The sequence below is a fragment of the Hydra viridissima genome, unplaced genomic scaffold (genome assembly GCF_058129835.1).
Source record: "Hydra viridissima isolate aposymbiotic clone 2 unplaced genomic scaffold, HvirCarnegie_v1 scaffold_2, whole genome shotgun sequence".
Classification (NCBI taxonomy): Eukaryota; Metazoa; Cnidaria; class Hydrozoa; order Anthoathecata; family Hydridae; genus Hydra; species Hydra viridissima.
In genome coordinates, this window is record NW_028324301.1 from 26688345 (window position 1) to 26701671 (window position 13327).

The 13327-nt window shown below is 34.6% G+C and overlaps 1 protein-coding gene across 1 annotated transcript; it reads left to right on the forward strand.

Moving 5' to 3' along the window:
• The first annotated feature begins 840 nt into the window (after positions 1–840).
• On the forward strand, positions 841–8109 carry LOC149892660 (uncharacterized). The gene is made up of 5 exons (XM_090080050.1): positions 841–913; positions 4150–6969; positions 7203–7268; positions 7528–7584; positions 7742–8109. The coding sequence occupies exons 2-5, from the start codon at positions 4179–4181 to the stop codon at positions 8059–8061; spliced, it is 3234 nt and encodes a 1077-aa protein (XP_089936176.1). The 5' UTR covers positions 841–913; positions 4150–4178; the 3' UTR covers positions 8062–8109.
• The last annotated feature ends 5218 nt before the right edge of the window (positions 8110–13327 follow it).

Sequence of the window (13327 nt, forward strand, 5' to 3'; positions counted from 1 at the left end):
AAACTAGACGTCATCGCGTGAGAAAATAAATGTTCATAACACATAACCTATTTTTTTGTTTTTTTTTTCTTCTCTTTTTTCCTTTTAATCTCTTTTCTTTCGTCCAAAAAGCGTTTTGATTTTTGCCTCGCCACAAGCGATGAAATCGATAAAAAAAACCTGCTCGGACATTCTCAATTCTCAACAACAAAAGCAATCAAAGTTCTAGCTCTCGAGCACGTGCGCCGACAGGTTGATGAAACCGTTCAAATATGCTCGATCGCTAGAATTTAAAGAAAGAAACAAGCCAGAAACAAACCAAAATAAAAAAAAGCCAAAAACAAAAATGGACATCTTTAGAACGCTTAAATTTTATAAAATATTTTCCTCTGCGTTTTTAACCAGCTAAACTGTCGTAAAGTTTTTTCGGTGCAGTTCATTTAAAAAACTTAGTTTTCAACTTTTAAACGTTTTAGACTTCTCGTTTAAGGCAGTCGAAAGAAATGAGTCGACTCACTCTCTCTCTCCCTATTCGGTTTTGTTTTTGTTTATTTGTTTTTGTTTTTTCTTCGTTTGCCTTCGTTTGCCTTTGTTTGCTTTTGGAAAAGTTGTCGCCATGCGAGACTTAGTTTTTTTTTTTTTTTGCTCAAATTGAGCACAAGTGAGTTTCTAGTCTTGAAAGTGTGCAAAGTGTGGGCCAATCTGGTGGCTGGAGTGATGACACGTGAATGCTGGAAATTCCAGACTTTGAGCGGATTCAGCGTACATAGAAAGAAAATGTAGCATTCACGTGGGTCTCTCCTAAGCGTGCCATTGGTCGGTCTGCTGTCCTTAAGTACCCCCCTCCCCCCCCTCAACGTCACGTTTGCTCAACTTTCTCGGTCTTTGGCGCCCAGAGAAAGCTTGAGGAAGGATAAAAAATGGCGAGGTTTCGGTACTGCGTTTTCTGTTTTTCTTATTTGTTTTTGTTTGTTTGCTTGTTTGTTTGTTTGTTTGTTAATTTTTTTAATTTTTTTTTTTTTTGTTTGTTTCGTTCGTTTGTTTGTTTGTTTGTTTCGTTTGCTTCGTTTGTTTTGTGATGTTTTGTTTTCCCTTCTTGATGGCACAAAACAGAAGCAAACAAGACTTTCGGTTATATTCGGTTATATTCGGTTCAATAAAAGTTTGTTGGTTTCTGCACAACAACAACAACCACAACAACAAAAGTCCCTCTGTCCCTCAAAAGCAGTTTCTCCTCTGTCCTAAAGAAGAGCCTCTTTGTAATCGATCTTGTCTGAATGCAGCTCTCCTTTTGCCTACAGGTTTTTATTCCAACCCTTTTGTTGTTGTTAGTGCCATGTTGTTGTTATTGTTATACTCTGTAAAAGCAGTTGTTGCTGTTGTACTTGTTTGTTGTTTCTAAAGACACTGTTGTTGCTGCTGTTAGCGCTGTTAGTAATCACCCACTTGGCTTGTATTTTTGTTTCTTGTTTTTGTTTTTTGTTTTATTTATAAACACTCTCTGAGTAAGTGATGCTGTTGCTGTTGTTGTTGTTACAGTTGCAATGAGTGTTTGTTAATGTTCCCCCACTTGGCTTGTACTTTTGTTTTCTGTTTTGTTTTTTTTTTGTTTTTGTTTTTTTTTTCTCAACACTCTCTGAGTAAGTGATGCTGTTGCTGTAGTCGTTGTTATAGTTGCAATGAGTGTTTGTTAATGTTCACCAACTTGGCTTGTTTATAATCTATTTTATTTTATCAACACTCTCTGAGTCAGTGATGGTGTTGCTGTTGCTGTTGTCGTTATTATGCTTGCAATGGGAGTTGTTACTGTTCACCCACTTTGCTTGTTTTGTTTTTATTTCTTTATTTTATCAACACCCTTTGAGCCAGTGATGCTGTTGCTGTTGTTGTTGTTATAGTTGCAATGAGTGTTGTTAATGTTCACCCACTTTGCTTGTGTTTTTGTTTTTGTTTATCAACACCCTTTGTGTCAGTGATGCTGTTGCTGTTGTTCTTATTACAGTTGCAATGAGTGTTTGTTAATGTTCACCAACTTGGCTTGTTTATAATCTATTTTGTTTTATCAACACTCTCTGAGTCAGTGATGCTGATGCTGTTGTTGTTATTGTGCTTGCAATAAGTGTTGTTAATGTTCACCCACTTTGCTTGTTTTGTTTGTGCTTTTGTTTTTGTTTATCAACACCCTTTGAGTCACTGATGCTGTTGCTGTTGGTGTTATTATAGTTGCAATGAGTGTTAATGTTCACCCACTTTGCTTGCTTTATTTGTTTGTTGCTTTTTTTTTTATCAACACCCTGCGAGTTAGTGATGCTGTTGCTGCTTTTGTCATTTTACTTGTATTTATAGTTGTTACTGTTCAGCCACTTTGCTTGTTTTTTAATCTGTTTTATTTTATCACCACTCTCTGAGTCAGTGATGATGTTGCTGATGCTGTTGTTGTTATTTTACTTGCAATGATAGCTGTTACTGTTCAGCCACTTTGCTTGTTTTGTTTGTTTGTTTGTTTGTTTTTTTTATCAATATCCTCTGAGTAAGTGATGCTGTTGCTGTTGTTGTTGTTATAGTTGCAATGAGTGTTTGTTAATGTTCCCCCCCTTGGCTTGTACTTCTGTTTTCTGTTTTGTTTTGTTTTTGTTTTTTTTGTTGTTTTTTTTCTCAACACTCTCTGAGTAAGTGATGCTGTTGCTGTAGTCGTTGTTATAGTTGCAATGAGTGTTTGTTAATGTTCACAAACTTGGCATGTTTATAATCTATTTTATTTTATCAACACTCTCTGAGTCAGTGATGCTGATGCTGTTGTTGTTATTATGCTTGCAATAAGTGTTGTTAATGTTCACCCACTCTGCTTGTTTTGTTTGTGCCTTTGTTTTTGTTTATCAACACCCTTTGAGTCACTGATGCTGTTGCTGTTGGTGTTATTATAGTTGCAATGAGTGTTAATGTTCACCCACTTTGCTTGCTTTATTTGTTTGTTGCTTTTTTTTTTATCAACACCCTGCGAGTTAGTGATGCTGTTGCTGCTTTTGTCATTTTACTTGTATTTATAGTTGTTACTGTTTAGCCACTTTGCTTGTTTTTTAATCTGTTTTATTTTATCACCACTCTCTGAGTCAGTGATGATGTTGCTGATGCTGTTGTTGTTATTTTACTTGCAATGATAGCTGTTACTGTTCAGCCACTTTGCTTGTTTTTTTTTTGTTTTTGTTTTGTTTGTTTGTTTGTTTGTTTTTTTATATATCCTCTGAGTTAGTGATGCTGTTGTTGTTATTATGCTTTCAATGAGAGCTGTTACTGTTCACCCACTTTGTTTGTTTATAATCTGTTTTATTTTATCAACACTCTCTGAGTCAGTGATGCTGATGCTGATGCTGTTGTTGTTATTATGCTTGCAGTGAGAGTTGTTACTGTTCACCCACTTTGCTTGCTTATTGTCTATTTTATTTTGTCAACACTCTCTGAGTCAGTGATGCTGATGCTGATGCTGTTGTTGTTATTATGCTTGCAATGAGAGTTGTTACTGTTCACCCAATTTGCTTGTTTTGTTTTTTTATTTGTTTTTTTGTTTGTTTTTGTTTTGCTTGTTTTTTTTTATCAATACCCTCTGAGTCAGTGATGCTGTTGCTGTTGTTGTTGTTGTTGTTATAGTTGCAATGAGTGTTTGTTAATGTTCCCCCACTTGGCTTGTACTTTTGTTTTCTTTTTTGTTATGTCAACACTCTCTGAGTCAGTGATGCTGATGCTGTTGTTATTATGCTTGCAATGAGAGTTGTTACTGTTGTAGTTATGTCTGTCATTTGTCCTTGTTAGCAAGTTCTATTTGCCCTCTCTTGCCTTTTTTCAACACAGTTTCTTTCTTTGAGTCATATGGTTGCGAGATCCTCTCAAACTCCATCTCTTTATTTATTTGTTTCTTTTTTTTTTTTTTTTTTCTCATTCTCCTTCTCATAATAGCAATCACTGCTGCCACCATGCATGTAATGCTAGTTGCTCTCATTCTTTTTCATTTGCTAGTGGAAACTTTGTTTCTTCTTGTTGCTCTCTTTTCTTTCTTTTTTCTCTTTTGCAGAGGATTCGAAAAAACACAGCTCTTCCCTGCAGTTGTAAACATTCCAGGATTCCAGGATGCAGGCAGAAGAAAAACACTCTCACTAACTGTCTTCTTTTTTTTAGCATAAACCGTTGCAAACAAACACCTGAACATGTCTTCTTCACAAGAAAACAACACTGTTGTTGCCCCTTCTCCGAACTCTAAAGCGAAAAAAAAGAAAAGAAGGCAGTCACAAGAACAGAGAGACTTAAAGCTCAAAAACAAAGTCAGGGCCGCATTAGTTGCAGCGTGTGGCTCCGTAAACAGGGTTGTACCTTTCTATGGTACCAAGAAGAGGTACGCTGTTAGCTGTCCGATGCCTTTGTGCAAACATTCCTCCACAAGCATTAAAAGACACTTGACTAAAAAAGATCATTCTTGGACTTTGGATGAAGCTTCCATCTTTTACTCTGCAATGGTCAGGAAGTTTCAGCATGCTCGTCTCGAACGCAAGTCCGGCTGTCCAAAACCTTACCCCTGTTTGCAATGTTGGAAGTATTACGACCGACTGGACATACACTTGAAAGAGACTCATTTCTACGATTCCAAGACGATCAAACAAAAGATTGCAGAGGCAAAGCGATACGACAACGACAAGCTCTATGTCCCTCAATTTATTCGACCTGCCTTCTTTGGTATTAAGCCAGTAGCTGAACAAGCGTCTGCATCAGGCTCTGCATCCTCTGCTCCTGGGCCTTCCTCCTCTTTTTCTTCTCCGGTTCTTTCCTCTGATCCTCTTTTAAGCTTGCCCTCATCAGTTGCTGGTTCGTCCGAGGCTCCTTCTGCAAACCACTGCACCTCTGTAGAAAACAAAGAGCTGAACACCGAATCCGTCCTAGACTCTGATTTTAATTCCTTAAAGCACTTGGTTTCCAACTCCTCCGTCTTGACAGAAGATAAGAGACTCTTGTTTCAGCTGGACAAAGATGCTTTTCACTTTTATTACCAGTCAGCAGATGAGCTCTTCAGAGATTTTGAAAAGTGGCTTGTGGTAGCCAACAACAACACTTTGTCACAAGCAAAGATCTACAAAAATGCAGTTGTTGAAATATTGACATGTTGTGACAGCACGCTGACGCTGCACCCGAACGCTCTCACCAATTCCAACGTTTTGGAGGATAGATACTTTTCCATGCACTTTAAAAACATTCAGCTCAATTCCAAGCTGAGTGAACTTGACCAAACAAAAGCCATGTCTTGTCACACGTTGTACAACCGCCTTGTCTACCTTTGTCTCCTGTTTCGTTTCAGTGAAGCCAGGAATGTCTATTTCGGACTTTCTCATGAGGCCATCCGACGTTTGCGCTGCAAGGTGGAGGAGTTACAAAAAGTGCTGAGGCCCTTTCGTTCTTTGAGGAGGAGCCTTGTGAAAAGCAAAAAATGCATCAACATCATCAATGTCAGTTTGCTGAACGAATATGGCAAGTCTGCATACGTAAGACAGTTAGTGGAATCGATTAGAAAGCCGTCTCTTACACCGACTAGAGACAATGCTGTGTCTCTACGAAACCATCTTCTGCTCTCTGTCACTGTAATTAACAGTTTAAGAAAATCTAACATTGCTCTTTTAAACATTAGAGACTACATGGCTGCTGAGAAGAGTGAGTGTGGATATTGCATTGTGCAAGAGCGCTACAAAACAGCATACAAGTACGGAGCCAAAAACATTCTAGTGCCGAACGACTTGAAAGTGTTGATCGATATTTATTTGCTGAGATACAGAGACCTTCTTGTCAACGACTCTCACTACATGGCTGCAGACACCAAGACTGTTTTGGAGTTGAGCGACTGCTACAGGCCCCTTTTTCCATCGATGAGACCCAACAAAGACGAATGTGTGACACTCGGTGCAACTAGAGTGCCTGTTTACCAGATGGGTTCCTCTGCTATCTCCTCTTGCCTGACGTCCTGCTTCAGAAAAAGCCAAGTAAACATTCCCATGAAGCGTCTTACTCCCACTTGCATTCGCGGTTCGATAGCCACTTACTTTGCCAACAACAGCAAAGAAGATCGCGAGCGGTTTGCTACACTCTACATGAAGCACAGCAGGAACACAATGGATAGCTTTTATGTGTCCCAGTGGAACGCTGCAGAGGAGTTGCGCTTTGCCCTGGGCATCGGACAGTCCTTCGGAGTCATAGAGTCTTTGACTGTTGAAAAGTCTGAGAGACCACCAAAGAAGGAGAAGGATGTGATGGACTGGCTCCAAACTAATGCAGAGGAGTACGGTTTTCATGAGGTTGAGGACATCTTTGAGGAAGATTTAGACTCCGGTTCTGACTCTGAAGAATGTGCTGCTACTTTCAGCTGTACCACAGTGGTTCCGTTTTCTCCAGCTGTAGAAAACAATGTTCCTTTAGAGGATAGCAACGACCATGCCGTAGATTTCTTGTGTGAACCTACCTCAACTCCTGTTTCGTCTGTTCCATCTGAACAAACAATCGCTGGTCCAGTTCTTGAACTATCCCCTGCTCTTGCACAACTAGTTCCTAACGAACAAGCTGTTTGTATGGATGTAGATCAGACTCTAGCTGTTCCTGTTGGCACAGCTTGTTCTCCTCTTGCATTAACATTATTTCCTGATGAACCGGATTTTATTGAACACCATGCAAAACTTTCTCCAGTTTACTTTAATGAGCAAGTGGTTGCCAAACCTGTTTCTGCTTCTCCTTCTCAGCAAGTCGCTTTCTGTCCTTCAAAAGAGGTCTTTTCTGTTCCTCTGACTCCTAGCCTTGTTGCTTTTCAGCAAACATTGGCCAAACCCAGTTTGTTTCTTTCATCTGATCCAGTTTCAGCTGTTCCTGTCCAACAGGCTGGTACTGTTCTTGCAAAGCAGCTCTCACCTTATGCTGTTCAATCTGTTGGTAGCCTATTTAGCCAAAGTCTTGCCTCTACATCCAGAGGTAAATTCTTTTTGATTTTTGATTTTTGATTTTTATGCAAATCTCAACACGCTTTCAAAAAATGAAAATGCCCAAATCAACTCCTTGCTCTATTGTTATTGTTAGAGCTGTAAAAAAAACAAAACAAAACAAAAAAACAACACAGAAGTGTGTATGTATTTGTTGCAGGACTAATTCTGTGATTGCTTAAATGTTTATACAAGTGAATGATACTAAAACTGATTATGTTTTAGAAGTAAAAGATCCAAGAAGAAAAAAAATCAAGTTGGAAATGCCATCTTTCACTCAAGAACTCATCGGTAATGTAAAACCTAATTTATACAAAGATATATAAACACAAACCTCTTCTTGCACAATTTCAGATGGTTAACTGTTAACAAAAACTAGCCATCATTGCTAAGTGCACTTTTAGAAAGTTGTGTCTACCCGATTTCTAATGATGAAGTTAGAAACATCACCGTTAGAAATCATGCACAGCTTGTTATCATCTCTAACACTTAGAAACTGTTGATGGTTTTTATGAATTAGAAAAATGAACATGGTTTTATTTTATTTCAGGATCAACTCAGCCAAGAACAAAGGAAAACAAAGCAGAAGTTAGCCAATGCCATTTAGGTAATCTTTCAAAAACCAGTTATTGCTATCAGTGCAAACAATAAGGTCAACAAAAAAAAATAAATAAAAAAACAGAATAAATCTTGTCTTACTTCAGAACCAAATGAATATTTGATTTAATCACTTTGTGTTATGACTTGAGTTTGTAAAATTTTAGATGAAATAGTTGAAGAGCTGAATGCTTGCCCTGGCCACAACGAATGGTTCAACACCAGAAGTTTTCCACGATGTGCAGCTTTGGTGTTGGCATACATCTTGCAAGACGTGTTTACAGATGTAAGCTCAAGTTGCTCGTACAAAGATTACCTTGGCATCTTGGCAAATCATAGCAGTGACAAGCTCATTCATGTCTTGCAAAAGTACTCCTACCAAAGCCATATTAAAGACAAAATTAAAAACATGAAGCTAAAAATTCAAAAAGAGGGTAGTTTAGAAAAGTTTGTTCAATATGGCAATATCGTGAAACCATTTATGTAGTTTAGATAAGTTTGTTCAGTTTGGCAATAAAGATGGGCCTTTTGTGTAGTTTGTTTTATCTATGCTTTTGCAAATATTTTTATCTGTTTCGCTAAAGACATAATAAACAAGAAGTTCTGTTAAACTGTTCTCACATTTCTTATTTAAAGATAGTTCAAACTTTTTTTTATCTTTAAAAAAAAAAAAAAGAAGTCGTTTTGTTATTCTGTGAAAACTTTTAATAGAGTTGCATTTAGAATTACTTCTGATGTTTTTAAGAGTTTGTTAAAAAGCAAAATAATATTTCCTGTGATGTTAAACTGCATAAGTGAAATTTAAAAAAGGAAAACTGCTCCAACCATTTTTCGGAAAAAGAAATCAAAAAGTTCCTTATTTTAAAAGATCTAGACATCCATTTCTTCTTCAGCAAAATAGCGAGGCTTTTTTATGAACTCTTACTCTCTATTTTTTCATATCTTTACACAAAGGATTTTATTTAGTTCAATGTAAACATACATAGAAGTATATTATGTTTTTTTTTTTTTTTTTGTTTTTATGCAGTCTAACTTTTGTTTCACTTCTATTTTATTTTACGTTTATCTTGTATTTTATCATGCCTTATTGGTTTTTGCGTTTTGTGATGTCAAGCTGCGTAAGCTAAACTTAAAAGGGGAAAACTACGCTAACTTTTCTTTGAAAAAATATTCAAGAAGTACCTTAAACGAAAGAGAAAGCACACGAATCTTGCCATCCAATTCTTCTTCTGCAAAGTAGCGAGGCTTTTTATGTACTTTTGCTCTCTAATTTATCTCTATTTACGCAAAGGGTTTTATTTCAATGTAAACACGTATAAAAGAATACTTTGTTAAAAATAATGTTAAAGGAGTTGCGTAAAAAAAAACGTCTGAATAAAGTTTCTTTACAAAAAAAACAACTAAGAAACAAGCGCGCCTAAGAAAAACCAGATCGCGATTCACTAAGTCAAAAACGAAAGAAACAAAGTTTAAAAGGTCTTTCTAGACAACAAATTCTATTTTTGGCAATGCAGTTTTTGTATTTATGCAACCTAACTTTTGTTTGACTTCTATTTTATTTTACGTTTACCTTGTATTTTATCTTGCCTTTTTGTGTTTTGTGATGTCAAGCTACATAATCTAAACTTAAAAGAAGGAAACTAGGCTAACTTTTCTAGTAGAATATTATGTTGTTGGTTTTGTATGCAGCCTAACTTTAGTTTCATCTATATTTTATTTTGCGTTTATCTTATATTTTATCTTGTCTTTTTGAGTTTTGTATTTTGTGATGTCAAGCTACATAATTTAAACTTAAAAAGAAGAAAACTAGGCTAACTTTTCTTTGAAAAATTGTTCAAAAACTACCTTACACCGATAGAGATAGCTCACGAATTTAAAAAGTTGCATCTATTCATCTTCTTCTTCAGCAAAGTAAAGCTTTTTATGCACTTTTACTCTCTAACTTACCTATATTTGCGTAAAGGATTTTATTTAATTCAATTTAAACATAACTAGTAGAATATTATGTTGTTGGTTTTGTATGCAGCCTAACTTTAGTTTCATCTATATTTTATTTTGCGTTTATCTTATATTTTATCTTGTCTTTTTGAGTTTTATATTTTGTGATGTCAAGCTACATAAGCTAAACTTTAAAGAGGAAATTTACGCTAACCTGTCTTTGAAAAACTATTCAAAAACTACCTTTAACAAAGTAGCGAGGCTTTTTATGCGCTTTTACTCTCTAACATACCTATTTTTGCGCAAAGGATTTTATTTAATTCAATTTAAACATGCCTAGTAGATTATTATGTTGTTGGTTTTTTATGCAGCCTAACTTTAGCTACATCTATTTTTCATTTTACGTTTGTCTTATATTTTATTTTATCTTTTTGTGTTCTGTGATGTCAAGCTACATAAGCTAATGTTAAAAGAGGAAAGCTGCGCTAACCTTTCTTTGAAAAACTATTCGAAATCTATTTTTGAGATAATCTAGATTTAAAAGAGGAACACTACGCTAATTTTGCTTTGAAAAAACTCTCGAAAACTAACTTATTCGATAGAGATAGCACACAAATTTAAAAAATTGTATCTACTCATCCACTTCTTCTACAGCAAAGTACTGAGGCTTTTTATGCACTTTTATTCTCTAACATACCTATATTTGCGCAAAGGATTTTATTTAACTCAATGTAAACATACATAGAAGAGTATTGTTACCCGTTTGTTTTATGCAGCCTAACTTTAGTTTCATCTATACATTATATTGCGTTTACCTTATATTTTATCTTGCCTTTGTTAGTTTTGTGTTTTGTTATGTCAAGCTTCATAATCTAATCTTAAAAGGGGAAAACTGCGCTAACTTTTCTTTGAAAAAGTACTCAAAAAGGACCTAAATCGATATAGATAGCTCACAATTTTAAAAAGTTGCATATAGTCATCTTCTTCTTCAGCAAAGTATCGAGGCTTTTTATGGATTTTTACTCTAACTTTCCTATATTTGCGCAAAGGACATTATTTAATTCAACTTAAACATGCCTAGTAGATTATTATGTTGTTGGTTTTTTATGCAGTCTAAACTTTGTTACATCTATATTTTACGATTAACTTATATTTTATCTTGCCTTTTTGAGCTTTGTGTTCTGTGATGTCAAGCTACATAGTCTAAACATAAAAGAGGAAAACTACGCTAAACTTGCTTTGAAAAACTATTCAAAAACTACCTTTAACAAAGTAGCGAGGCTTTTCATGCACTTTTACTCTCTAACATACCTACATTTGCGCAAAGGATTTTATTTAATTCAATTTAAACATGCCTAGTAGATTATTATGTTGTTGGTTTTTTATGCAGCCTAACTTTAGTTTCATCTATATTATGTTTTAGGTTTATCATATATTTTATCTTTTCTTTTTGAGTTTTGAGTTTTGTGATGCCAAGCAACTTAAGCTAAACTTAAAAGTGGAATGCTACGCTAACCTTTCTTTGAAAATCTATTCATAAACTACCCTAGACAAAAGCTAGATTTAAAAGAGGAAAACTACACTATTTTTACTTTGAAAAAACTTTCGAAAACTACCTTAATCGATAGAGATAGCACACGATTTTAAAAAATTGCATATAGTCATCCACTACTTCTGCAGCAAAGTAGCGAGGCTCTTTATGCACTTTTTCTCACTAGTTTGCTTATATTTACGCAAAGGAATTCATTTAATTCAATCCAAACATATATAGAAGATTATTATGTTACGATTTTTTTTTTCTTTTATGCAGCCTAACATTTATTTCACCTACATTTTATTTTACGATTAACTTTTATATTACCTTTCCTTTTAGTGTTTTGTGTTTTGTGATGTCAAGCTACATAAGCCAAACTTTAAAGAGGAAAACTACGCTAAGCTTTCTTTGAAAAACTATTCAAAAACTACCTTAAACAAAGTAGCGAGGCTTTTTATGCACTTTTACTCTCTAACATACCTACATTTGTGCATAGGGTTTTATTAGATTCTAGTAGGTTATTACGTTGTTGTTTTTTTATGCAGTCTAACTTTAGCTTCATCTATATTTTATTTTACGTTTATCTTATATTTTATTTTGTCTTTTTGAATTTTGTGTTTTGTGATGTCAAGCTACATAAGCTAAACTTAAAAGAGGAAAGCTACGCTAACCTTTCTTTGAAAAGCTGTTCAAAAACTACCTTAGACATAATCTAGATTTAAAAGAGAAAGACTACGCTATTTTTGCTTTGAAAAATCTTTCGAAAACTACCTTAATCGATAGAGATAGCACAGGATTTTAAAAAGTTGTATCTAGTCATCCACTTCTTTCACAGCAAAGTAGCGAGGCTTTCTATGCGCTTTTACTCTCTAACATACCTATTTTTGCGCAAAGGATTTTATTTAATTCAATTTAAACATGCCTAGTAGATTATTATGTTGTTGGTTTTTTATGCTGCCTAACTTTAGCTACATCTATTTTTCATTTTACGTTTGTCTTATATTTTATTTTATCTTTTTGTGTTCTGTGATGTCAAGCTACATAAGCTAATGTTAAAAGAGGAAAGCTGCGCTAACCTTTCTTTGAAAAACTATTCGAAATCTATTTTTGAGATAATCTAGATTTAAAAGAGGAACACTACGCTAATTTTGCTTTGAAAAAACTCTCGAAAACTACCTTATTCAATAGAGATAGCACACAAATTTAAAAAATTGTATCTACTCATCCACTTCTTCTTTTTATGGATTTTTACTCTCTTATTTACCCAAATTTGCGCAAAGGACTTTACTTAATTCAACTTAAACATGTCTAGTAGATTATTAAGTTGTTTGTTTTTTATGCAGCCTAACTTTAGTTTCATTTATATTTTATTTTACGTTTATCTGATACTTTATCTTGTCTTTTTGTGTGTTGTTTTGTCAAGCTACATAAGCTAAACTTAAAAGTGGAAAAGTACGCTAACCTTTCTTTGAAAATCTATTCAAAAACTGCCTTAGACATAAGCTAGATTTAAAAGAGGAAGACTACGCTATTTATGCTTTTAAAAAACTTTCGAAAAATACCTTAATCCATTGAGGTAGTGCACGAATTTACAGTCATCCACTTCTTCTATAGCAAAGTAGCGAGGCTTTTTATGCACTTTTGCGTTCTAATTTATCTCTGTTTACGCATATGGTTTTTGTTTATTTCTATGTAATGATATACAAAAGAGTATTTTGTTAAAGATTATGCTGCAGGAGCTGCGTAAAAAAACTCTGGCGACCTTTCCTTAAGAAAAAAGCAACTGAAAGACATGTGCGCCTTAGAAAATTCAAATCGCGATTCACCAAATTAAAAGACGAAAAGAACGAACTTTAAAAGCTCTCACTAGACATTTGTGTTTATGATAGGCAATGCAGTTTTTGATTTTATGCAGCCTAACATTTGTTTCATCTATATCTTATTTTACGTTTATCTTATACTTTATCTTGCCTTTTTGAGTTTAGTATTTTGTGATGTCATGCTAAATAAACTATACTTTGCTAATTTTTATTTGAAAAAATATTCAAAAACTACCTGAATTATAAGCTAGATCTAAAGGAGGAAAACTACGCTAACTTTTCTTTAAAAAAAATATTTAAAAACTACCTTAAACATAAGCTATATCCAAAAGAGGAAAACTATGCTAACTTTTCTTTAAAAAAATATTTAAAAACTACCTTAAACATAAGCTAGATCTAAAAGAGGAAAACTACGCTAACTTTTCTTTGAAAAAATACTCAAAAACTACCTTAAACATAAG

Coding starts and splice junctions, on each gene's coding strand:
- LOC149892660 (XM_090080050.1), top strand. CDS start 4,179: ATGTCTTCTTCACAAGAAAACAACACTGTTGTTGCCCCTTCTCCGAAC. Junction 7,269..7,527: donor TTTCACTCAAGAACTCATCG/GTAATGTAAAAC, acceptor ATTTTATTTCAG/GATCAACTCAGCCAAGAACA. Junction 7,585..7,741: donor AGTTAGCCAATGCCATTTAG/GTAATCTTTCAA, acceptor GTAAAATTTTAG/ATGAAATAGTTGAAGAGCTG.